The sequence below is a fragment of the Protopterus annectens genome, chromosome 6.part0 (genome assembly GCF_019279795.1).
Source record: "Protopterus annectens isolate FY-2018-M chromosome 6.part0, PAN1.0, whole genome shotgun sequence".
Lineage (NCBI taxonomy): Eukaryota > Metazoa > Chordata > Ceratodontiformes > Protopteridae > Protopterus > Protopterus annectens.
Genome location: NC_056737.1, coordinates 4,444,352 through 4,471,754, shown reverse-complemented (window position 1 = coordinate 4,471,754; position 27,403 = coordinate 4,444,352). Strand labels below are relative to the sequence as shown.

At 43.2% G+C, this 27,403-nt stretch overlaps 1 protein-coding gene across 2 annotated transcripts in view; it reads right to left on the bottom strand.

The window, feature by feature from the left end:
- Positions 1 to 27,403, bottom strand: part of DRAP1 (DR1 associated protein 1) — an 868,088-nt gene that overhangs the window by 657,549 nt on the left and 183,136 nt on the right. For both annotated transcript variants that reach the window (XM_044073779.1, XM_044073778.1), the window contains exon 2: positions 17,067 to 17,139. In XM_044073779.1, the coding sequence (XP_043929714.1) occupies positions 17,067 to 17,139 (73 nt within the window). The remainder of the gene's footprint in view (positions 1 to 17,066; positions 17,140 to 27,403) is intronic.

Genomic DNA, 27,403 nt, shown 5'->3' with positions numbered 1-27,403 from the left:
AGGAATTTTGGAAAAAACTCTTGTCAAACAGGCCCTCAAGGTACTGCAGAACTTTCTCCAAAAGGAAACTCTCAGCTCAGGCTTTTCTGTGTGGTCCAATTTATAAGGCGCTTCCACTTATTTCTGCAAGTCTCTCAAGCTGAGGACTTTTTCGAAGATGTCAGAATCTCAACAACTTCAGGGTGGGAGTAGGGGATTCAGGCTGTTCCGCTGTGCTTAAAATTAAGGAAGCCATGCTGGCAACTTCAGTGTACTAATGAGTGACTGGTGGCTGGGGTTTGCCTTGGGTTAGCAGTCTTGGGATGGTTCACAGCCTGAGACATCTCTCCAGAATGCATAACTTCACAGATGAGAAAGGGGTACAAGTATAAGACCTGATTGAAGCATTTCTATTTTCTGGATGGTCTTCATTATCGAGGGTGTTTGGCGAAAAAAGAGTGAAGTAGTACATCCCTAACAGCAGATATTCTGCTTCAGCACTACTGCGATTGCCTAAACTCTATGGATTATATCCCTGCCTAAAATATGACCACCAACCTGCTTTCAAAGACTTGAAATAACCTCCACTCTCCCAAATTGCCACTGCATACAAACAGCAGTTTAGGTGCAAACGTCTTCAGAGCTTTCTTTTCCAAAGAAGGGAGGTTACAACTCTAAAAGAACAAATGCTAGAAAAGAACATCCAATGTAACTATATGCACAAGGGTATATACAAAAAAAGAAAAAGACTAAACAAAGGGGGGCTGGAGGGAGGGGACATCTACAGCTGCAGTGATCAAATACATCATCTACCGTTAGGTCAGTTTACTTCCACAAGAGTACTATGTTCAACTTTAACATCACTGTTGCAGTTGCTTAAGCTACATGTGTCGATTACTACAGCTTATCAATATACAGGGGAGAAGGAAACAATTCAAGCATCCCATAGCCCCTGGAGAACGATCTGTTCAGAACCTGGAAAAGGAATCTGGTTTGCAGTCCGTTGTTAAAAGTATGCACAGAGGACCAAGTTACTGCCTCTAGAATACTTCTAATCTCCTCCTTTCCAAAAAGTCACAGATGAAGCCCAAGTCATGGTAAAATGTCCCTATCTCTGCCTGGACATGGCCTGTTATGTTCAGCATAGAAGAAAAAAATAGTATGAGACAACCATCTCAAAACTGTCTGCTTTGTTAATGGCTGTCCTTTTTTGCTACTTTCACAGAAGACAAACAGCTGATCTGCTTTCCTGAAAGGATTTAGTTCTATCTGAGTAATGCATAAAATGCCTGTGGACGGCCAGAGTATGTAATATTTTCTTCCTTGTTTTTAGACTCTGGAAGGAATACAGGGAAATTAACAGACTGGCTTAAAGTAAACTCTGAAACCACTTTAGGCATGAAAGAAGGAAATTTTCTCAAAGAAACACTGCCCTTATGAAAATGAGTTAAGGTCTGCACACTATGACCTTGTAACTTAGATATACTTCTTGCAAAAATTAAACCAGTGGACAAGTATATTCTTCCATGTTAAGAACCTGAAGTCAGCTTGATGAGCTGGTTCAAATGAAAGAAACCAATTTTTCAAGTGAAAAGTTAAGATTCCCAAGGATGAGGAGCCCCTTGTTTCCTAGGTGGAAGCAAATGCAAAACCCCTTTCAAAAACTGCTCGACACAAAAACATGAAAAAGGGGGATCTAAGGGCAGACAAGCAGAAATGGTCAAAAGATGAACCTTAATACAGCAGTAAGAAAGGGCAGATAATAAGAAACAAATGGACACTGCAAATAATAGACAAAGGATACAGGTTCCATTTCCATACATTACCAGAAAGAAAGGGAATGCTACACCTGCCACCAAATCAGAGGGCAGAGGCTTTGAAACAAATTGCCACCTATTGCAAATGAAAGCTATAGAAAAGGTTCCTCTCGCAGAACAAGGACAAGGATTTTATTCCAGACTATTCCTTGTCCCAAGAAAAGAAAAACAATGGAGGCCTATTCTCGATTTGTCCGCACTGAATACTTATCTCATTGTGCCAAAATTCAAAATGCTGACCCTACAGCAACTCCTTCCCATGCTGGGCAAGGGGTCTTGGCTGGTAACTCTAGACCTCAAGGAGGCATACCTGCATGTCCCTATCAGACAAAGTTGCAGAAGACACCTCAGATTTCTTGCAAGTTCAGAGCATTATCAATTCTCAGCATTGCCCTTTGGCTTATCTACTGTGCCCAGAGTATTCACGAAATGCCTGGCATCAGTAATTGCACACTGCAGGCTTCAGGGGATTCAAATATACCCGGTATCTGGACGACTGCCTTATACAAGCAGACAGCCAACAAACCTTGGAAAAACATTTGAATTATGCCATCCGCCTACTACAGGCCTTGGGATACACAGTCAACATTCACAAGACTTGTGCCATCCCAAAGAATAACTTTTCTGGGTGCGGAACTAGATACAACCACCCAAATGGCTTTTCTCACAGAAGAAAAACAAAGACAACTACCAGATTACTTCAAAAATGTAACAAAACAAACTCAGATGACTGCAAGGAAAATCCTGCAGGCCCTGGGTTACATGGCATTGTGCATTCTTCTGATTCCACAAGCAAGGCTGCATATGAGAAAACTACAATGGTACCTAAGGAGTTTATGGTCTCAGCACAATCACAGCCTAGAAGCTTTGATACCACTCATTCCATGCCTTCAAAAGGAATTCCTGTGGTGGGCCCAAGCAAGCCAGTGAAACAGGGGCCTGCCTTTCAGCAAACCAGTAACCAGCCAAACCATTACCTCGGACGCTTCAGACCATGGATGGGGAGCACATATGGAGGACAGATGCATCCAAGGTCTATGGTCTCAGAAAGAATTGCGCATGCACATAAACCAAAAGGAAATGCTGGCAGTGATTCATGCAATCGAGGCCTTCAAGCTCTTTCTACATCTCCGCTCAGGAGATAAAAGCGCTAAATCCAAGTTCTGTTTCTGTTTTTGATACGTTTATTTTGTTGTTTTTGAATTAAAGTGTTTAACATTTTCCGCCTGGTCGTGGTTCATGCTGGCATTTGGTATCGAGGTGCAGTAAAAGGAAGTGGAACAGAAGGGGCAGCCTTTATAGTGCCGGAACGCAACTGTGTATTTGTGGATTTTCCTTGGTTACTAGTTGGTTTTCTTTCTACATCAAGGCGAACTGCTAATAAGGACAGACAATACCACAGTTATGTGGTACATAAACAAGCAAGGAGGTACCCATTCCTACCCTCTTTGCAGACTAGCAATGAATCTTTGGGAACTTTCCCTAAAACTCAATATAGAGCTGCAATCCCAGTTTGTGCCAGGAAAAGACAATATACTGGCGGACAGCCTAAGCAGAAATACCATGGACCCACACGAATGGATGCTGCACCCAGACATCTTCCTTCAGATAACACAATCATGGGGGAGGCCGGACATGGATCTTTTTGCCTCCCACTACAATCATCAGCTGAAGAAATTTTGCACAAGGACATACCACCCACAAGCATGGAAAGTGGACACCCTCTCTTTCAGTTGGAATACTCTAACAGTGTATGCATTTCCACCACTCCCACAAATGACCAAGGTCTTACTGAAAATCAAGACAGAGCAGCCAAAAGTGATTCTAATAGCCCCGGACTGGCTAAGGCAGCACTGGTACCCACTGTTAAGGAGCCTGTCACACACGAAACCGTGGCCTCTACCACTATGGACACTCCTTCTGACACAGCACAATTACAAAACTCTGCACTCCAGCCTGAAAACCCTGCAGCTGACAGCCTGGAGAATACCTTGACTCCTCACCAGGAAAAGCTATCCAAGAGAGTGAAGGATATCATCATGGAAGCTCGCAGACCTTCCACGAGAAAGACATACTCAGCAAAATGGAAAAGATTCCACTTGGAGCACAAAGGGCCTAGATGCCACAGTGATGAGCATGGCACATATCCTGGAATACTTGGCAGAAATGCTCCATAATGGCCTTTCTTACTCTTCCATAAAAATTCATGCTTCAGCAATTTCAGCAGAATACAATACTGATCCACCTGTCTTCTCTCATCCTCTCCTAAGGCTGTTTCTAAGAGGAATTAAAAACATCAATCCTCCAAGAAAACCACCAGTGCCTACATGGGACCTTAACTTCATGTTGGAAAAGTTGACTTAACCTCCCTTTGAACCAGCAGCATCTTCAGAGTTACAGTTCCTGTCTTGGAAGACTGCCTTCCTTCTGGCCATAACCTCAGCAAGAAGAGTATCTGAATTGCAGGCACTCATGGCAGTACAACCATTTCTTATTTTTCATCAGGACAGAGTCTCCTTGAGAACCAATCCTTCATTCATGCCAAAGGTGGTATCCAGGGTCTCATTGAACCAAGCTATTCACCTGCCTACCTTCTTTCCAAACCCACAAAACAAGGGAGAGAAACTTCTGCATACCCTGGACATTCACAGACAGTTACGCTACTACTTGGACAGAACTAAGACTTTGAGAAAAACTGACCAGCTGTTGGTAGCATATGCTGCAGGCATTCAAGGAAAAGCAATTTCCAAACAGACAATTTCAAAATGGATAGGAAATTGCATTCGATTCTGCTATTCTTATCATGGAAAAGCTGTACCAGCTAGCATCAGACCTCATTCCACCAGAGATACAGCCACCTCCACAGCCTTCTTAAGAGGGGTGGCTACCAAGGACATTTTAGAAGCTGCTACATGGAGCTCCGTGCATACATTTTCCAAGCATTACAATTTACCCTTATATTCCAGATCCAGAGCAGGCTTTGCTACGGCAGTCCTGCAGGGCATTCTAGCTACACCATCATTTTCTTAGAGCCTACCACCCCCAGCTTGGCTATGGTATTCTACCCATATGTAAGGACTGCAGATGCATCCTTGAAGGACATAGTACAGTTTTGTACCTACCATAAATGTAGATGTCTGATAGGTATGCATCTGCAGTCAGGTTTACCCTCCCTCCTTCCCTTCTGTGGTACTTCTTGGGTACTTATCCCTCTTATAGCTAGCTGGGGTTATCTATTATGGTGTATTTGTTTTATATTACTGTGCATGTTTGCAATATTTTGTATTTCTACCAAATTTAGCCTTCCTTAGAGGGCACCTGGCATCTGGGGCAAGAAAAACTGAGGAAGATGGCGTCGGCTGACACTTTTATACCCCAGGCTCTGACGCCGGGAAGGGGCGACATCAGCCGACCCAGACTTTGGGATCCGGCTGACCGAAGGGCTGCCTGAGGCAGGACAACCCATATGTAAGGACTGCAGATGCATCCTTGAAGGACATCTGCAATGGCAAAGCCTGCCCTGGACTTACAGAAGAGAGGCAAATGATAATGCTTTGTAAATGTATGAACAGAACTCCAAGCAGCAGCTTCTAGAATGTCTTTGGTTGGTACCCCTCTGAAAAAAGCTGCTGATGTAGCTGCAGCCCTGGTGGAATGAGACCTAATGCCCTTGGGCACCGGTTTACCATGATGTAAGTAGCAGAAACGAATGCAGTGGCCTATCCACTTTGAAAGTCCGCTTTGCAATAGCCTTTCCCTCTGATCCTGCAGCAAATGCCACCAGTAGCTGCTCAGTTGCTCTGCTCAAGTAGAATCTTAGTTGTCTCTGTACGTCCAAGGAATGCAGGATCCGCTCCCCCTTGTTCTGCAGATTTGGGTAAAAAGTTGGTAGATGAATAGTTTGGTTAAGAGCCACAATGGAAACCACCTTAGGCATAAAGGAAGGATTGGTCCTGAGGGACACCCTGTCTGCGTAAAATATGATAAAAGGCTCCACAGCCATGAGGGCCTGTAGCAATGAAACCCTTCTTGCTGAAGTGCCAGGAGCAAAGCTGTTTTCCATGATAAAAACTTTATATCTGCAGTAGCAGCTGGTTCAAATGGAGGCAGGGTGAGCTTTCCAACAAAAAAATTGAGGTCCCATGCAGGAACTGGTGATCTTCTGGGAGGCCTTAAATTTTTGGCCCCTCTAAGATACTGTTTTAGCAAAGGGTGAGAAAAGATTGGTGACTCTGTGTTGTAATGAGCCGAGATGGCAGAGGCATGGATTTTTATTGATGAAAAAGATGGGCCTCTGTCAAGCATCTCAGTCAAGTATTGTAAAATCTGAGGAATATTTGGCTCTGCTGTGTCAGTTCCTTGTCTTTGGTTCCAAGCACAGAATCTCTTCCATTTATCAGCATAAGATTTTCTAGTACTAGGCCTTCTGGCTTCCAAAATGACATCCATCACAGATTTACTGAGAGGTGTTGTTTGAATAACTACATGATCAGCCATGCTGCTAGGTTCAGTGTTTGGAGCTGATTGTTCAGGATCTGACTGTTTTGCTGAGACAGCAAGTGAGGTATTTGAGGCAAGTACCAAGCTAGGAATCGAGACATATTCCTTAGGATTGGATACCAGTGTTGGCGGAGCCAGTTCGGGGCAATTAGTATCATTTTTGGTTTTTCATGTTTGACCTTTAGTAGGACCTTGGGAAGAGGAGGCAGAGGAGGGAAGGTGTAAACTGATAGGTTTTTCCAACTGAAGGATAGGGCATCACTTTCTATGCTTGTCTGTGATAAGTCCTTGTGCAGAATTTGTCCAGTTGATAATTCCGAGGAGAGGCAAATAGGTCTATGTCCGGGCTCCCCCATTTCTTTATCATGCTGAAGACTTGTGGATCCAGTTTCCACTCGTGAGGGCCCATAAGGTGTCTGCTTAAGTCGTCTGCCAGAGTATTTTGCTTTCCTGGCAGGAACTAAGCTTGAAGATGTATTAGGTAAGTCAAGGCTATGTGCCACAGTGCCATGGCTAGTCTGCAAAGGTGGTATGAGTGTGTGCCCCCCTGCTTATGTACCACATAACCGTGGTGTTGTCCATCTTTATCAGTAGTTGTCCTGGATGAGCCCTTGAAGGCTGTCAGAGCATTTTGAACAGCTAACATCTCTTTTTGGTTGATATGCAGATGCATTTGTTTCGGGGTCCATATGCCCTGAATACATCTTCCCGCCAGGTGGGCCCCACCCCATGCATAGTCTGACGCATCTGTAGTTAAGGTTTGGCTGGCAGGGGGTAGAGTGAAAGACCATCCCATGTTTTGGTGACATGCCTCTGCCCACCAAAGAAACTCCTGTTGTAGGCACGGAATGAGAGGAATCATTGTTTCCAGACTATAACAATGTTGACTCCTTAGATACCACTGTAGTTTCCTCATATGCAGTCCTGCATATGGAATCAGTAGAATGCAGGATGTCATGAACCCCAAAGCCTGCAGAATTTGTCTTGCAAATAACTGGGTTTTTGTTGCCATCTGTTTGAAGTAAATAGTCAGTTGCCTTTGTTTGTCTGGCGTGAGGAAAGCCATCTGGGCAGTTGTATTCAAGCTTGCACCCAGGAATGTTATCTTTTGAGAGGGCATCTGTTGTGATTTCTTTTCGTTTACTGTGTACCCTAGGCATGTTAGAAGCCTTTTCACAAACGCCAGATGCTGAAGAAGCATGTCCTTGTTCTCTGCTTGAATGAGACAGTCGTCCAAGTAAGGATAGATTTGTATACTTCTTTGTCTGCAAAATGCAATTACTGGTGCCAGGCACTTTGTAAAGACCCCGAGCACAGTAGATAAGCTAAAGGGCAGTGCAGAGAATTGGTAATGCATAAAGCCAGCCTTGAAATGGAGGTATCTTCTGCACGATTCCCTTACTGGGATATGCAGGTATGCATCTTTCAAGTCTAAAGTCACTAGCCAAGCGTTCTAGCCCAGCATGGGCAGAAGCTGCTGCAAAGTTAGCATTTTGAATTTTGGAATGTCCAGGAATGTGTTCAAAATTGATAAATCCAGTATTGGGCGCCAGGCCTTGTCTTTTCTGGGTACCAAGAACAGTCTTGAGTAAAACCCTTGTCCCTTTTCCTGTTCTAGCACTGGCTGAATAGCCCCCATATCCATGAGGGACGTAACTTGTTTCTGTGCCTCTGCCCATTGATTTTTTGGCAGATCTGGCCAACCATTTGGAATTGGCAGAGTGTGGAAGTGGAATCTGTATCCCTGGGATACCATGTTTAATACCCAATTGTCCTGGGTTATTAACTGCCAATTTTGAGCATAAAGTGCTAATTTTCCCCCTAAAGGAGCTGCCAAAAGATAAGTGCTCGGTGATGGCAGAGGGAAGTCATTGAGACTGTTTACTGTAGGGTTGCATTTTATTTCCTCCAGATTTAGAGGTAGAGGCACCCCATTGCTCTGACCTGTAAGAATCCTGCGAATGGTATCTAGAACCTTTAGGGCGCCTGGATTTGCTCTGTGGAGCTCTGTCAGACACAGGAAAGGACCAATTTTTTGTAGGCCAGTGTCTACTGAATCTTGGTGGCTGCACTTGTAAGAAGTCTTTTACAGTTCGCATAGACTTAGCTTTGTCTTCCATTTTCTTTAAAACCTCTTCTGCCTTAATGCCAAACAGAGCATCATGCTGTAAAGGTGCATCCAGCAATTTAGCTTTAACATGATCAGGCAAATTTTGCACTTTTAGCCAGGCATGCCTTCTAATCACAGATCCAGTAACTGCGGCCGTGCAGGAGGCCTCTAAGGAATCAAAACCACATTGCAAAGTATACTTTACAACTTGTTCTGCTGCATGCAATAATTCCTGCAATTCTTTATTTTCTACACATTCAGAAATCAACATCATTTTCTGTTTCAGTAATCCCATAACATGCTGTTGACACTTAAGCATATGAAACTGGCAGTTTAAAGCCCTAATCGCCAAGGTTGCAGATTTATAAACCCTCCTTTCCCCATCTATCCAGTGCCCTGGAATCTCTACCAGAGGGGGTAGGATTTTTTTGCTTTTGAGGCCTTTACACCTTTTGGACCCTGTGAAATAGTTTCAGGGTCAGCAGCAGGGTTTTTAAATAACAATTTGTGTGAGTCAGGAACTCTGTAACATCTGTCTGGCTTGCTAGGAGCCAGAGATAAGGAGTCTGGAGTCAAGCTCGACTCCAAAAACACATCATCCATGCCTAGATCTCTTATCAGGAAGGGGCTGGGAGCCGTCTTCAACTATTTTGATCATCTGTTTTTTTGGCATAGAGGCCTGAGCACGTGGCTCATGCATCTTTTTTTAGCTTTAGAATTTGCTTTTGTCTTTGATTTTGAAGCTGGCATCAGTTTTATATAGAAATGCTGAGGCCTGAAGACACCCTCAGAAGCCTGTGCCTGCTCAGCGGCTCCGGACCCATCAGAGGGAGAGACATCCGCGGGTACAATACTTTGAGAATCTCGCAGCATGCCAGACTCCACATGGGTCTCAGTAGAGGCCTGCAACTCGAAAGTAGTGGGTATCAGGGGCTGCGAAAGCGCCCGAGTACCGGCGAACCAGCGACTGGCTTAGGAGAAGATTCGTCATCGGTGTTGGACCTCGACGGTCTGTCTCTGTCCTTTTCTTTGCGTTTTTTGTGAACTCCGGTAGTCGGATTGTTATCTGACGACATTTCAGGATAGTTCAATCTGTTTCCAAAATATTTTGAAGCAAAGATATACCGACGCTTAATAGTGCGTTGGTTATATCTAGCACAAAACCGACAGCTAGGCACATTATGATCAGGGCCTAGGCAAGGAATACAGTACAAATGGAAATCCTTATGAGGTATTTGCTTCCCACAAGTAATGCAATTATTAACTTTTACTGACATCGGTATGGAGCAAGAAAAAGTTTCCCCAACGGGGTACTTAGCTTTAGGGAAGACTTCGGTTCTGAAACTCAATTTCGAAAATTTCAGGAGTCGGCCGACCGGCACTTGCGAACTGCTTCTGCTTTGGGCACTGCACGGCAAGAAAGACTAAAGAAAATGGCATCGGTTGCCTGTTTTATACCCCTGACGACCTGACATCATAGAAGAATAGACAGCGACCGATGCAGGACCCAAGACTTTGGAATTCAGGCCGACTGAGGGCAACCTGCCAGCAGATTACCCAAATGTAATGACTGCAACAGTGAAACACGAAGAACATCCATGGTTACTACTGCTACGGCAGACCTACGTGAAAAGGTAGTCCTTTACTTACTGAAGGAGAGATGATCCACCAAGCGATGTGCCACCTGCAAATCTTTGAGTCGAATTTTCACATGTAATGGGTGCAAATTCTGGGACCACTGCACTGCTAGAATCCACTGACACACTCTCATATGGTAGCAAGCCAATGAAATCATTAGAATTGTGGATGCCATTAAGCCTAGTAGACACAGAATCAAACGTACTGGGGGGAGATGGATGATGAACCACTGCATGGCCGTTAGACATAAAAGGTCTAACCCTGTGGTGAGAAAAGCTGACAATTTGTAGAGTTGTGTTGAGGTGGCATCCAATGCATTCTATCTGCGGGGCTGGCAATAACGGGCGCTTACAAAAGTTTACTGGTATACCTAGATCAAGTAACATTTGGAGCAAAAGATCCAAGTGATGTAGTAGCAGATGCCTGGAAGCAGCAGTTAGGAGCCAATCATCAAGGTAGGGGAAGACTTGGATCCCTAGTAGGTGCAAGTGCACCATTACCACTGACACTAACTTAGTGAACTCCCTGGAGGCTGTGATGAGACTGAAAGGCAGGACTCTGAACTGGTAGTGACTGGCTCTCCGCCAGAAATGGAAGAATCTCCTGGAGCACTTCTCTATTTTCACGATGGAAAGCATCCTGGAGATCTACTGAGCACATCCAAATCTTTCCTCAGTAGAGGCAATATGGACCGAACACGGACCATTTGGAATTGTGTCTGTTACACAAACAGATTCAGATGACCAAGATCTAAAACTAATCAGAGGTCCCTTGTTTTCTCTTGTAATAAAAAGAACCAGGAACAGACTCCAGATTCTAATTGGTGTTAGGGGACTGGATGGATGACCTTTTTTAACAGCTTGTAAATTTCTGCTGCTGCTGGTTTCAAATGACTGGGTGGAATGTCAGGAACAACCTTTTTTTCATAGCAGGAAGAGAAGAGGGAACAGAAGAGCCTCTGAAAATTATCTTTAGCACCCATGAATCTTTTGTTATGTTTTGCTAAGCTTGAGGGTGCAAGGATAAGAGTCCAAAGTGCAACAGTCAGTTAAAGGACCGTGGAAACCTGGTTTTCTCCATCTCTGCCAGATGGAGGTCCATTACCAGGAGAGTCATAAGAGGTCTGTGACTTATAAAACCATGTTTTTCCCAGCCCTCTGACACCTAGAGGATCATCTTTAGGGTCCCGAATGTCCTTGTCTGGCAGGATGATAAGCAGCAGCAAGATTTAGTTTGGGATTTGAGTGGAACCATGCTAGATGACAATACCATCTCATTGGGCGTACTCAAAACCCTTTCAAAAGCCTCAAAAGGATGAAGTAATTGTCAGAGCCGATGATCATAAGATGACAGAGAACCCATGGCATTGACAAGCCCCAACCCTGAGGCTGATCTTAGACCTGAGCTATCTAGTGCTAAAGTATTGACAGAAAGAGACTGCTCCAAAAATCTCACATCCCCTCAGAATCCAGGACAGCCACTACGACTCCAAATCCCTTCCTGATCTGAAGGCATCGGAGTCGAGAGAGAGAGTGATGCTCTTGGTGTCTTGTACTTTTGGCACTGATACAGGCGCATCAAAGTTAGCTGAATCAGACACTGCTGGAACCCAAGAATGAATTGGGACAGGCGAAATAAGTGGAGGGGTAGAATGTCCAATTGTTGGAACGTTCCCTGGGGATGGTATCGAAAGAAACCCAAGCTAGATTTCTCTTTTCAGACATTTTCTCATCATCCTGTCAACATTATATTCCGTTAAGCTTCAAGATGACAGAGCAGAAGAAGCCACAGACAAAGGCCTGGAAAAGCTTCATTCTTGTAACTCAGGTGAATGCAATCTCGGGCTCACTGTTTCTGTCAAGAACAGAGATTGAGGAGATGATGGACAGTCCAAAAAAGCTGTACTTCTGCCCACTGGGCAGCTTTTGACCTGGGTCCAACTGGCATTGCTTGATCTGGAGAACGCCATTTAACTGAAGGAAACTTGTCCTTTTCTTTCTCTTGTGACTTCTCCCTAGAGACTTTGGCCCATCCTGTTTCTTGACTGGGGAAGCACAGAAGGAACCCTGTCTGTGATGAAAGAAGACCTTACACAATCAACTTTTTATGCCTGGCTTGAAGTACCCTGGAGCTAAAAGAGGCTGAAGACTGGCAGGCCAAATCTAAGTGGATGGCACCCAACAGTAAACATAAAAAGTGTGAGGGTCTTGAGGGGGAAGATTATGCATGCACTTGGCATACTTCTTAAAGACTTGAGAGTCAGCCATTACAAGACTTTTTGGAAAAAACAATTAGACACACACACAATAATATACAATTAAGTATGTAAACCTTTACATAATCTATACTGAACTCTACCAACTGCATAAAGGCAAAAAAATCTGAAGAAATCTTCTGCATTGTTTTACATTGGAAGAACAATACATTGCTTCCATCGTAGAATTTATGAACATCTTAGGGCAGTTGAAAAGCTAGATTTGACTAATGCCTTAGCAAGACATGTTGCTAATATCCACAATAATGTTAAAGTGAAGTTTAGTTTTACTATTACTGACCAAGTGCCAAATGCAGATAAAAGATGGGATGCAGAAGATTTGAACTGGAAAGAATATGCTTGGCACGTGAGGTTAAACACAGATGCAGACCCAGGTATGAATGAGAAAGAAAATTACAAGTAGTTTTATGTAAGAAAGGGTTAAAACACTGTTAATGTTTTAATCATGTGATTTAATTAGCATATAAAATGTGAGGTTTGTATATGGTGCAACCAGGTCTGAAGTTCTATATGAATAAAAGTGCTTACCGGTTGTTTTAATAAGTGTGTGCTTTATTGCCATTTGTCGTCTGACTAATACCTTTTTTTGGATTTATTACACGACCATTGGAAGCTTGGAGTTTTATTAATCATTAATAAAATCAAAGAGCAGGCAAAAGTACACAAAATAAATCCAATATAACCACGAAAAGTACAGTGACACCGAAGCAATGAAGTCACGGACGAAGGCAACCAGTATATGTAACGTTATATTGAAGAATAAATCAAACTAAAAGCACTCCATCTCCATTAACGCTGTTTAAAAATCCGTTTTCGTTTCATCACACTTCATCAGATGTGGGTTAGAGTGAAAGACTGCCCATTTATATACGATCAAACCTTTGAAGTGATAATGCTAAATCAAAGAGAAGGAAAGCTGCTTACTTTTGTTAAACGCGCTGTTTAGGAGTCCAGGTAGCCGACGTATTGACACGGTTACTCTTAAATCCCATACTAGAAAAGCACAGTTGATCTTTTCAGCAACAACCATCTATTATCTTGTTAAAAACACCACCATATAACAGGTTCAGAGGTTCTGCTGCCAAGCCTATCACCTTCTAGCCTTCAATAAAGCCTTTACAACATAACTACATGCACAGATTTTCCACTTCTCACATATGAAGGAAGTTACCAGCTTTTTCTGACTGCAAAGGGAAGCTAATTCCATAATCTTAGAAGGTACTCTGCAATGTACCCGTTACCTTTTCTGTTACTTAACACTTAAAGTGACCATCAGACAAATCACAACAATAGAGAGCAGGATCTGTTTACACAGTGCACTTAAACTTCATTATAACAAGTGAGCAGACAGTTAAGAACAATGCACATGGAAATAGTAACCAAGCAATACTTAAAGCAACAACATGCATTTGGTTGTTATCTTGCAATGGAAGAAAAAAAAAAAAAAGACAGCTGCAATGAGGAAAAAACACAAATGACTCCGGAATGAATTGAAATGCCAGCACTAGAAATGCAGAGCGCCGAAAAGCTGGGGGAGGGACAGAATATCCAGTGAAGAGCAAATCTCGAAAATAGTTCTTAAAACTTAATTTTGCGGGGGGTTGCAAGCCTCTCCTGCACCCACCCACCCACACCCCCCAAACTTGTGCATACCAACTCAGAGATTGCCATACCTTGGAGAAAAGGGAATATTCCAAGAAATGGCATCTCGCACTTACCATATTAAGTCCGTTCCTTCCGAAAACTCAGTCTCTGTGTTTTGCGACTCGCTCTAGTGGGTCCCAACATTTCAAATGGTTACCTCCAGAGTGTTTTCACCATGACAGCTATAAAATGAAAACCACTAGAAGTACCAAACATTAAAAGGAAAGTAAGGGAACATCCTATCAATCCTATACTGATGCTAATAGGAACTAATAGGGTTGCAGAACAGATAAGAGTATGTGGTCTTCTACAAGCATGAAATTTAACTTTTAGTCCCTGACAAGTACAAAAAAAATAAAGGTAAGGAAAATATGGCAATAACCTGCCAGCAAAAAAGCACAGAAATGGGAAACAAAGGGCAGAAATGTCTGAAAACTGCACACCAAAGACAGGCAGGGTACCTTATCAAGCTGACAGTTACCACAAACAAGCCAGTACAGTCCAGCCACAAACTGTACTCCAAAACCCGTGGAATTTTATGCAGGACAGCACCCTCCAACTATAGCATCTAAACACTATTCTATGCTCAGTAAATAACCTACATACCAGAGACCTAGAAAAGTAGTTCAACCTTTTAGCTGCTTCAATGTGCACAGTGAATAGCACTAAAGCAGGGTTCCTGGAAAACTAAAGCAGCTCATGCCATGTAACACTCCTGAACTGTAAGTTAGTTACAAAAACCTCATTTCTTCAAACAGCAGCATGACAAAAAACATACATCCAATCTGGTGATGTACTCTTTGTCAAACTGGTACAATCTAGATTAAAATGCTCAGCATTGCAAGAGGTGTCATAATTAAGGCTAGATTTAAAAAGCAGCTTTACTGTTACCACTGAACCACAAACACACATCTTTGCAAAAATACATTATGTGACTACTATAAAAATTGCAACACAGCTAACGTAACCCAGCTACATTTAACATGCAGAAATGTTCCCAAAACCTTCGTTTGTTTCAATGAGTACATGTAAACAGTATACAAAAAAAAGTAATAACTGCATTTTCTTGACTACATACCTCAAATGGATATTCCCTTGTACTTGCCGTACAAATCACTGCTATGAATGGTTACTTGAAATATTACACATTACAGTTCTGCCTTGCTACTGTGCTGGAAAGACAGACCATGTACTTACAACTGCATCTGCATTTAGATTTAACCATTTATCCATTGACTATATGACATTTATGTGTGGAGCTTTTCTTCCAAGGCCAGCAAAAAATGGCCACACTCCAATTAAAAAACTCATATTAAATATGAACTAAACAGCTACATATGCTCAGCAAAGAAGCAACAGCTGGAGAAACAATGCAGTTTCCTACTACTGCCTAATACTAACTGAACTGCCACAAAGGCTGAAGCCTAAAAAATAGATCGGTAGATAAATAAATACTGCTTATTTATCTGCCTTTGTTTACTGGGAAAGTTCGACTGGGTAACACCCATTTCCAGTGGTGGCCCAGACAGAAAAGCTCCATTTGCTTATACTGCATTATATTAAGTTCCAGTCAAACACAGTAGTTACATTTATATTTACATTTATGCACAAACAGTAGTTACATTTATACATGGTAAGATTTTACACAGAAAGCACACCTGCAACTCAGTGGATTGTACAGACAGCACTTCTGTATAAAACTTGTTTTGTCATTTCAGTAAGAGGTTGAGAATATTATGTTTAAGGAGAGTACTTGGAGAGTATCGTACAATGAACACAGAGTTTTAAACTTGTGATGAGCACATACAGGACCAGGATTGGTTAAGATGTTGTTTAAGCAGTGGTTTAAAAACACTGATTTTGTCGGAGAGTTTTATTTGCGTACGGACACTATTCCAGAGTTTAGCAACGCAGTTTGAGTAGAGTGAATCTCCTGCAACATTATTTGACTTATTTGTAAGTAATAATAAATTGTTACTAGAATCGAGGTACCTTGCTGGAGAGTAGGGCAGTAATAACTTTTGAAGTGCAGGGAATTTTTCTGGATGATAAATGAGTTTGTGTGCTGTAGTTAGTTGTGTATATGTTAGACAGTTGTGCAGTTCAAGACAGTTTAATTGCCTTAAGCTAAGACAATAACTCGCAGCCACTGCTGTCTGCGGCTTCTCAATACATTGCCTTAAAAATAAACATTTCACAACTTTCTCTTCAGTCTACGACACAATAATAATTCTAAGTAAAGCACCAGTCCAAAAAGGAAGAAAATATTTAAACTATACTATTTATTTCTCCTTGCTTAGTGACAACTTCTTCCCAGTTAAAAAAACAATGGAGACTTTAGGGAAAGAAAGGTTCAAATTTCACTGTGTAACCTCATCTTCCCAGGCTCCGTTTCATTACTAACCTCTTAGCTTTTAGTAAATAGTTATATAAAAGAGCCAAGAAGAACCCTGCCTTCCCAGAACTCAACTATAACAAGGGCAAAATGAAATCAAAGCAGAAATCCACAGAAGGCAACTTATGAAAGTTAAATAAGGAGAGTGATGTCACCTAGTTATTGGGTGTTCTAAAAGTAATGATCTACTGAGTCAAGAGACTCATGGGAGTGCTGCAATTTCTGTACTACATGTACTGTACTGCACTTAAAAAGCATATTTTTTTTTTACTTACCAATATATTTATATTATTTATTTTATATTTACCGACTAGCTTATGACCTGCGAACAGCAACCAGACCATTTCTTTTAACATATGATCACTATTTCTGAAGAGAATTACCTCTTCAAGGTATTAAATCCTTCCTGTACTTCTACCAGAAGGTAGACAGAATATTGTCATTTGTGATCACTGCTTAATATAATAAAAGCTGGAGAAGCAGCAAACTACAGAAACCACATTTCATAAAATGAAAGAAAAAATAATCTAGAATCATTATTTATACTAATGCAATGTAAGCAGAATACAGAAACAGATGAATAGTGGCAAGCAGCTGCACAGACTGCCAACAGCCATTCAACTACTACAAGAGATGCCAAGAAGCCCAGTATTTTAATGTGACTTGTGCATTTCAGTTTCATGACGCATCCTAAGGTGCAAAGGATACAGATAATAACAGGAACTGCTGCTGCCACTTTACCAATTTCTTCATCTGTTTGCATAATCTTCTTTATTCTGGCCTGTAACAAGGAAAACACTGTTGGCCTTTCAACTTAAAATGCCAAATCAAACTGCAATAAAAACAAAATTACTAAAATATTGCAATAAAACAAAATTATCACAAACATTTTACCAGCATCAACCTTACTAAATATGCATGGCCTCCTTATAAAAGGAAGCATATAATTGCTACCAACCTAAAATGCATTTACAGTGAAGCAAAGTGGCCTGTCATCCTTGTCTTATTAGTAACAATCCAAGTTACTCTGTGCATTCCAAAGAAAGGAAATTTAGCTTCCTCTCTGAACAGGTAAACAACCGTTAAGCATCAGTAGGTACTTCAAAGCTGTACATTGTGTGTTCTTTAAAAACTTTTAAATTAACCTTCTGTCGTCCACTATAAACAAAATAGGTTGTAGCAACTAAAGGACACAGTTATTTGCCAAATTTTAGGTTTGGATTCACTGTGGATTTTTCTTCTTTACTGTCAAGGTTATCATGAATCAGAGTGCCAATGCAGTACAATAAATTTAGCACTGCTGTCCGACTATTACTGCACATGTGCTGTTGAAAAAAATCCCAGTAAAAGAAATTTTTTGAAGCTGGACTAAACTTTCACAAAGCACTCCCAATTTGAGACTGCTTCACTCCATCCTGAACATAATGTGTTAAGTACACACACACACACACACACACACACACATACACACCTAAAAAGACATAGCAAATGTTTCTGAAAAGGACTCTCAGCTGCAAAATGCTCTTAGTTGTTGACTTCAGATATAAAGTTACATCTACATTTTATATCAAACTATGGGAGAGTGTGTATTCTCTTGCAATATATTGACAACTCAGTAAAAGTATATTCTTATTCTGGGCATGTGCTGTACTCCCTACAAGAAAATAATGCATATACCCACCAAAACATAAATTTCAGTGCAATGCAATATGCCAGATGGTGAAGTGCCAGTAAAGCCCTGTATTTGTCATCAATGTATAAAAGACTATATGTTTAAGTCTTCATTAAGAGTTAATCTAAGTTTAAAAAACAAGCAGGTGAAAAACACATTTAAGAATATCATTCTACTACCAATCATTAGCGGACCGGAGTTCCGCTGTGGCGACCCCTAACAGGGAAAAGCCGAAAGACACAAACATTCTATCCTTAAGAATTTCAAAGTAGTTCAGTGCTGAATGCTACAAGACCACAATGTAATCTCAAGAGTTCTGGTCACAGCACATTTTCAATGACAAAAATGTTAGCGTATCAGAAGAAATTGATACGATTTTTACTTGCAATGTACAATCTGATGACGGCTCAGTAAAATTGTACTCTGAACACAGGCTGCATTTCCTACCTTGAAAAGGAGTGAAATAGCCACCTCAGTGTATAACAAAACATACTTAAAACACAGTACAATGCCACGATACACTACCAATATGAAATGCCTGGTAAAAAAATACATTTTGCACCCATGTACAAAAGCAACTAGATCACTCTCCATTTCACAGTTCTTCAAAAAACATTTAATACCAGAAAAAGAACATTCAAATACACATTACACAGAAGATTATCATTCTACCTTTAGCATTTCTCAATGCAATTCGTTGCTAAATGTAAGCATGCACAGTGAGTTTTGGTAGTATGCTGCAGTGGCAAAAATATTTGCCTTATATGATAAAATGCATCATTACTACTTCTGATGCAACAACTCGGTGAAGATATATTCTTGAAATGTGCTCTATCTCCTATTCTGGAAAAAAAAAAAAAAAAGTCATATACTCACCCCAATACGAAACGATTACAATGCAACATGCCAAACTGCTACTGTGAAAGGAGTGTGAATGCTTTTGTCTAAAAGGCAATACTTCAATACTATTAAGAGTTTCAGGAGCTAGGCATAAATGAGGGGTTGGCCCCACAAAGGCACTCTGTCCTTATGGAAAAATAAGGAAGGGAGGGATTGCCATGTTTGGAGCTCAGATACTCTTCTAGCTTAAGTAAAGGCTACTAGAATAAGAAGTTATGTACCTACCATAACGTTCCATGTTAGTTGTCTTCTCTCGCCTTCTTTCTTGCTTGATGGGTTCGGAGCCGATCCTCGGCTCCGACTCGGCACTTGCTTTAGCTCGAGAACTCCTTTTACCAGCTCGAGGCAGCCCCATATCCCATGATGCAAGGCAGTAAGTACCCAGATCTCGTTTGTTGACAAAGGGCAATAACACCAAGCATAAAATACTTCCCAAAGGAAGAAGAAACTTACAGATGGAAAAAAGGACCAGGTTTGAATGGTCTTTAGCATAATAGTTTCTTATACAAGGTCTGTCCAGGCCAGGGGAAGGAGGGAGGGTACAAGAAAGAAGGCGAGAGAAGACAACTAACATGGAACGTTATGGTAGGTACATAACTTCTTAATGTTAAGTTGTCAATCTCGCCTTCATTCTTGCTTGATGGGACCGCCCCTAGCACCTCTATCCTGGGTGGCTCAATGGAACAAACTCTTGAGGACTGTAGAGCCAAAACTGGCTCTGTCCCTGGAGGCCAAGTCCAATTTGTAATGGGAAACAAAAGTGTGAGGAGTGGCCCAAGTGGCCGCTGCACAAATAGTGTCCAAAGGCAGTCTAGCTTGAAAAGCTGTAGAAGTAGCTAAACTCCTAGTTGAATGTGCTTTAGGTTTTGAGTACAGCTGTTTTCCCCTGATCGTATAAATTTCAGTGATGACCGAAGAAAGCCATCTGGACAAGGTCACTTTAGAAACAGGAAGGCCTTTTTTATTATCCGCATAGGAAACAAAAAGTTGATCAGATTTTCTAAATTTTTTGTTCTGTCCAAATAATATCTAAGCTGACGGTGGACGTCAAGATAATGTAGCTTTTGTTCAGCTCTATCTGAATAGTTAGGAAAGAATACAGGGAGATCAATGGATTGATTCAGATTGTTTTTTGAAGCGACCTTAGGTAAAAGGATGGATTAGTTCTCAAAGACACTCTGTCTTTGTGAAAAATCAAATAGGGGAGTAGAACCGAAAGAGCATGAAGTTCAGACACCCTCCTGGCAGATGTAATAGCCACTAGGAATAAAGTTTTCCAAGAAAGATATTTCAGGGAACAAGAAACAGCTGGCTCGAAGGGGGGAAGAATCAAGGATGTCAGCACTAAATTTAGATCCCACTGAGGAGGAGGATTCCTGATTGGAGGCTTTAGTAGGAAAATTCCTTTCAAGAAGGCCCTGCAGAGCCTATGGGACATAATATTATGATCTGCTATCCCGACATGAAAATTAGAAATAGCAGCCAACTGAACTCTGACTGTGGAAGAAGAGGAGCCTGCATGAAAAATCTCTGCTAAGAAGTCCAGAACTGCCTGAACAGGGGCAGTAAAAGGATCAATATTTTGGGCCTTAGCCCAGTAAGAGAAACGCTTCCATTTGCTTGTGTAAATCCTCCTGGTAGAGGATTTTAGTGAAGCTACTATGATATCTCTAACTGGGTTAGAGATCAAAGGAAGCCTGGCTAAGGAAGGAAGTGGAGCAACCATGCTGTGAGGTTGAGAGAAGGGATTGACCGGTGCAGCTGACCGGATTGGTGAATCAGTAGATCTGGCACTGGGTCCAGATGCCACGGCTGCACCAAAAGGTGATGATGGAGGAACGGGAACCAAACTTGTCGAGGCCAGTAAGGGGCAATGAGAATCAATTTGGCTCTCAAAGCGGTAGCTTTCTGGATCACCTGAGGGATCAGAGGAAATGGGGAAGGCATAAAGAAGTCCCTGGGGCCAATCCTGGGTCAGAGCGTCTCTGGGGATGGCCTGATAGAGGGAAGAGGCTGAAGAAGTCTGGACATTTGCTGTTTTGGGGAGTAGCAAAAGATCGCAACATGGACGACCCCATTCCAGAAAAATCTCTTCCGCTATGGATTGCTTGAGAGACCACTCGTGAGGCATGAGAATAGCTCTGCTCAATCTGTCCGCTATAATGTTGGTTTTCCCAGGGATATGCGTTGCTACCAGAAACCGATGAGAGGAGATCGCCCATTGCCATAGTCTGAGCGCTTCGACACAAGGGGTAGGACTTGGTTCCGCCCTGTTTGTTGATATACCAAACTACAGACATGTTGTCTGTGTGGACTGCAATTGTCCCTACGGGAAGAAAGTCGTTGAGGGCTTGCAACGTTAAAAGCACTGCTCTCATCTCCAGGACATTTATGTGCAGATGGTACTCGAACGGTTGCCACGTCCCATGAACCATCCTGCCCTGATAATGACCCCCCCACCCGATCAGGGAGGCATCCGTGGTGACAGTGGCTATCGGGGACAGAGGTACAAAGCATCTGCCTTGGTGAACCTGAGACGATGTGATCCACCAAGCAAGATGTTCTTTGCATGTTTGTGTCACCAGAATCTGGTGACGCATTGGGAGTTGCTGGTATGACCACTGTGTGAACAGCATCCACTGAAGGAGGCGCATGTAGAATCGAGCCAGGGAAGAAGAGTAATGGCCGCAGCCATGAGACCTAATACTTTTAGAACCATTCTGGCCTGTACTTTCTTGCTGGCCAGAATGATCCTGACATGAGTCTGAATGTCTGAAACTCTTTGTTCTGTAAGGGTAGCTGACATCCGAACAGTGTTTAAGTTTGCGCCTATAAAGGTAATAGACTGGCAGGGCGATAAGGATGACTTTTCAAGTTGACTGAGATGCCCAAATGAGAACAAAGGTCTATTGTGTAATCCCTGGCTTGTATAAGCTGATGCCTGGTGGTGGCTGACAGGAGCCAGTCGTCGAGATACGGAAACACCTGGAATCCTTGACGTCTCAGGTGAGCCGTGACCACTGCCATGCATTTGGTGAACACTCTGGGGGCTGTAGTGAGACCAAAGGGCAGGGCTCTGAACTGGAAATGACTGGACCCCAGCCGAAGCGGAGAAATCTCCTGGAGCGTCTGTGAATTTTGATGTGATAGTACGCATCCTGAAGATCTATTGAGCACATCCAGTTGTCCTTCTGTAAGAAGGGCAGAATTGATTGAAGAGTGACCATTCGAATCTTGTCTTCCTGACAGACTTGTTGAGTCTGCTGAGATCCAATATTGGTCTCCAGTCTCCCGTCTTTTGGGGACCAAAAAGAACCTTGAGTAGATTCCGGCTCTGAATGGTCTATTGTAACTGGCTGAATGGCTCTTTTGCAGTAGTTTTGCGATTTCTAACTCTGCAATGTCCCTTAGACCGGTGGTACGTCTGGAAGGGAACTTGAGGGAAGGGACTTTCCTCGAAAGGAATTATGTAACCCTTGGATATAATCGACTGTACCCATCTGTCTTGAGTGAGGGAATGCCAGGCTTCTGGGTACAGTGATAATCTTCCCCGACTGCCTCCAAGGAGGGACAGCCGGCAACACCTCAGGGATGCTGAAAGGGCTTATCAGAGAGAGGCTCCCTGTTTCCCTGGTTTTCGGACCCCTCTGCCTCTAGAGCGTCTGTTGTTGTTACCCCTCTGCCTCTAGGGGTAAACTGACCACGTGAATCCGGCGTGACTCCTTGGGATTTACGGAACCACATCTTACCACCCTTCTGTCCTTTGGGATAAGGCCTAGAAGGGGTGGAAAACGGACTCCACAGCAGAAAGAGTCTTGCCGTCCTGCTCACACCTGGTCAAGGTCTCCTTCACCTGAGGGCCAAACAAAGCTGACCCATCAAAGGGAGAATTTGTGAAGGACGCCTTAAAGGGATCCGCAAAATCACATAGCCGCATCCAGGCTTGGCGCCTAAGAGCCACACCTGTGCCTGCGGCTCTACTCGCTCCATCCGCAGCATAAGATATTAGCCGCATGGAGGAGTTAGCAATGGAATTGAGGGTTCCTAGCTGAAGCAATCTTCTTGAGCCCCTGCAGCTGTAGGATCCTGAACTACTTCTCCCAGCTCCTTCAGGATATCTCTCTGGAGTCTGGTGAAGTGACAAAGATAATTCAGCGAACGCATAGCAAAGGTCGCTGAGGAAAACATCCGCTTGCATACCTATCCATGGTCCTAGAGTCCTTATTAGGAGGATGGACGGGCACGGAAGGATCTGCAAGTTCCTTTTGGTGGCCGCAGCCACCACCATGGCATCAGCGGGACACCCTTGGTAAGGAATTGTTTGTCACTAGGGGCAGTGATAAATTTAGAAGGCCTCCTAGGGACTGGCTCTACAGAGTCAGGAGCTGTCCACGCCTTCGCAATAACCTGCATAAGGGGTCGAAGGCAGAGACACCCAGGAGGTGGAGGCCGAGATCCAAACGCCTCTAGGTATACTGACTCATCCTCAGAGGGATTGTTGGTGGGCCAGTTTCCCTCTGTTTCAGAAGTTCTAGGATGTCTGAAAAGGAGACATCCTCAGAGGGGATCTAGGGATCCCTCTGACTCATCAAAGTCAGTATCCGACGCGTGACAGACTCGGGAGTCTACATGCTTCCTCTTACAAGTCCTCTTCCTAGGAGGATCTCCAAACATCAGGAGAATCCTCGGAAGAGGGGAAATTCCCAATGGGGAAACCTGAGGCGGAGGATCTCTGGGTCCTGTAGCAAGAGAAGTGGCAGAGATGTCAACAGGTACAATAGAGGGAGGAGCTACGGAAGAGACTGCTGACTGATACCAGTGGCCAGTACACTCTTCATCACCTCGAATGCTCCCTCCCAGGCAGGTCCGAGAGAACCCGCCCAAGAGCTAGGAACTCCAGGGACCACCGAAGGGAAGCATCCGAGGCAGATGTCGGAGCCGAGCTCACCAAGGCCGAGGCTCCAAGGGGAGAGCGGGTTCGGACAAGGGTCCGATGCCACTCACCCCTCGGAGGAGACCATGGAAGCCCGACCACCGAATCCCTCTAAGGAAGAGGAGATAAGAGTAGAGGCTGAAGAAACAGAAGGGGATATCCGACCTCCAGCCGTAGCAGTAACTATGCCCGAAGACTCCAACTCCAAGCTCTGGGGTAGAGTTGAAGGAGGAACTGTAACGGGGTGTGCACCAACAGTCGGCTGCTGAGACGGACTGTGAAGCATTTGGGCCAGTACCTGTGACTTGAGCAATCTGCTGACCACTCTCTCTAGGTCATGGTCAGACAACCTGGATGACCTTGAAGATCGGCTCCGATGGCTCCGTTCCGACAGAAGAGGTGAAGCCGGAGCCGAAAGTATCGGCTCCAAGGAAGGAGACCTCGACCTCTTCCTGGAATGAGCCATCGGAGCCGACACTACGGATCCTGTCGAGCCGATTTCTCGGAGCCGACAGAACGCCTCGATGTATCGGCCCCAGCCAGAGCCGATACAGCCACCAAAGTAACGGTGTTGGAGCCGATTGGAGCCGACACCGATGCCTGTGCCACATGGGTGTCGGAGCCGATTGGAGCCGACATCGGCGGACACAGTTTCGCACCGATGGCCATCGGTGCCGAAGGCTTAGTCAGCCAGAATCGGCTCCAGCCGAGCCGATCTCGACTCTGCACGAAGTCGGAGCCGAGGCCGCAGGCATAGAAAAACAAGCCTGGGCCATGGAAACTCTTGCTGGTTGTGGAGCGACTTAGCCGGAGAGCCCTCCGGCTTAAGAAGGCCCCTAAGAACCAGTTTGTTATCTCTCCTGCAGGACTCTCTGGCTGAAGGAGTGACAAATAGCACAGGAGTCCTGCAGGTGAAGAGGGCCCAGACAATACAGGCAAGAAGTGTGACCGTCTGTCAGAGACATTTTCTGACAGCACGAGTCACACTTCTTAAAACCTGAAACCCTCTCCTTTGACATGGTGCCGACACACAAAACACACACACACCAGTCAAAATAAAATTAAATTACACAAAATACCAAAAGGTATTCTATAAAAAAAACACCAACACACACACCCTAACAGGGGGGGGATGGGATAGGGATAACTAAGAACAAATTCAAAAAGACAGGGAATTTCTGTCAGGAAGGATAGAAATTAAATTTAAACTATAAAAAAATTAGTTTTTGACTAAAAAGGGGCTTGAAAATCACAAAGTGAAACAACTTACCAGGAGCTGGTAAAAAGAAGACCTCCCAAGCGAAGCGGCAAATGAGATCTGGGTACTTACTGCCTTGCATCATGGGATATGGGGCTGCCTCGAGCTGGTAAAAGGAGTTCTCGAGCTAAAGCAAGTGCCGAGTCGGAGCCGAGGATCGGCTCCGAACCCATCAAGCAAGAATGAAGGCGAGATTGACAACTTAACATGTATGGATTTCCAAGCAGAGAATTTGAGAAAGACAGAAGCTATTGGACCAAAAGGAGGGGAAAGTAAAAAGAAAAGAAAAGAAATTGTCAAAAAGTGGGTCTTGATCTAAGAATATGCCAAATCAGCTTTTAATAGCTCACATAAGATTGGATAGTGGGAATTCCTGTTAGTGCAGGGTTCTGTTCATGAGTATAACACCAAATCAAAAATATTTTCCATTTACATATACAAGATTTCCTCACCCACTGAAAGAGCTGTAGTTAATCCTCAGAAAACAGGATTCTGATTCCTTTCAGACACCAGTCATCCACGGTGTTAGGTTTAGAGATGATATACTGAGGTGAAGAAGTGAGCCCTTGTACTGTGTGAGAGCAGGTCTAATCTGTGGGGTAATGTGCTGATGATGCCTAACTAGGTTGCAAAGAAAGGGGAACCAATGATTACTAGGCCAAAAGGGAGTCACCAGTCAAGATCTTTTCTTTGTCTCTCTGTACCTTAATGCCAGACAAAAATTAATAAAGACTGTAAAAAGGTGAAGAGGACTTGAGACTCCTTTGCCTTACAGACTTAAATTATTTGTCTGTCTGTTGACCAGGAAAGTCCAACAGGGCAGAGCCCATTTTCAGTGGAAGAGAAACACTCCAAATTACATTGACATTAACAAGTGAATTTCAGAGAATTGTCAGAAAAAAAAATAATTACAACACAAGTATATACAGTAAAGTACCTACATCAATAATTTATAAGTTTACACAATTTTGATAGCTCTAAAATCTTGCAGGAAATAAATGGATTTAAACTGAGAAAAGACAACATTGTTGCAAAAAAATTTAGTGCAGAAAGGTTTGTAGAGTGTTTAAGAAATACAATGAAGATATAAGATTATGTAGGAGAGAAAATATTCATATTGTACTGGAAGATAGTAATACAATTTGAATGCAAGAGCAGGGTATAGGATTAGTTATATCTAGGCTGCGTGTTCCAGACTGGTTTATCTGGCTCTTGCCACCCCCATAGTGCCTTTTTTAGGCAAGGCTCAAATTCTAAACCTACCACCCTAGAACACCAAAAAGGAAAAAAACTAAGGGTAATGCTGCTCAATGCCAGAAGTCTCAATCTCAAGATGCACGCACTCGAGGCCCTTCTCAATATGGAGAACATCGATGTCTGTGCTGTGACAGAAACCTGGTTCAAGGCTCCTGAGAGCACCCCAGCACTAACAGGTTTCACCTCATATCATGCCCGCCCCAAAATCCGGACAACACCAAGAAAGGAGGGGGTGTCCATATTCATAAAGGACACCCACACCTCAAGGTTGGCAACGCATGATGCATCGGAGACAATCCAGGTGCAATTAACCATAGGCAAGACTGCTCTGCAATTTGTAGCATGTTACAGGCCACCCTCTCAAACTCAGGAACCTCACATGGCCTTCCTGAAAACATTGGAGGGATAAATGTATCTCCAAACACCATCATACTAGGTGACTTTAACTACCCTAATATAGACTGGGAACACTACTCAAGCCCGAACACTCTAACCCAAAGATTCCTGGAGTTCATAAACTCAAATGCCATGGAACAACTAGTCACCATCCCCACAAGAGGAGAAAACATACTTGATCTCATCATCACGAACATGGGATCAAAATGTTCAACACCGAAGTATACCCTCACTGGTGAGATCAGATCATAAACTAATCTCGCTGGAGGTCCTCATCCCGCCCACCTGAAACAAAAAGACCACAGTGAAAAACTTCTCAAAGCCGATTTCACACTTCTAAAACTAGTGTGGTCTCCTTTAAGGCCCCTGAGCCAGTGGTAAACATTACTCAAACCGCTGAATCACTTACAAATGCCTTCTACCAGCACCTACAGGACTGCATGGATCAGGCAATCCCAAACAAAACTAAGACTCTCTGTACCAAAGGCAAGCATCCAGTCTGGTGGACCCCAGCCATAAACAAGCTCTACAACAAAAGGAGGAAGCTACTACAAGATAGAGCAAAATCCTTGAAAGGTAAGACACCTTTGATCATTATAAGTAAAAACTAAGAGCTCTCATAAAATCAT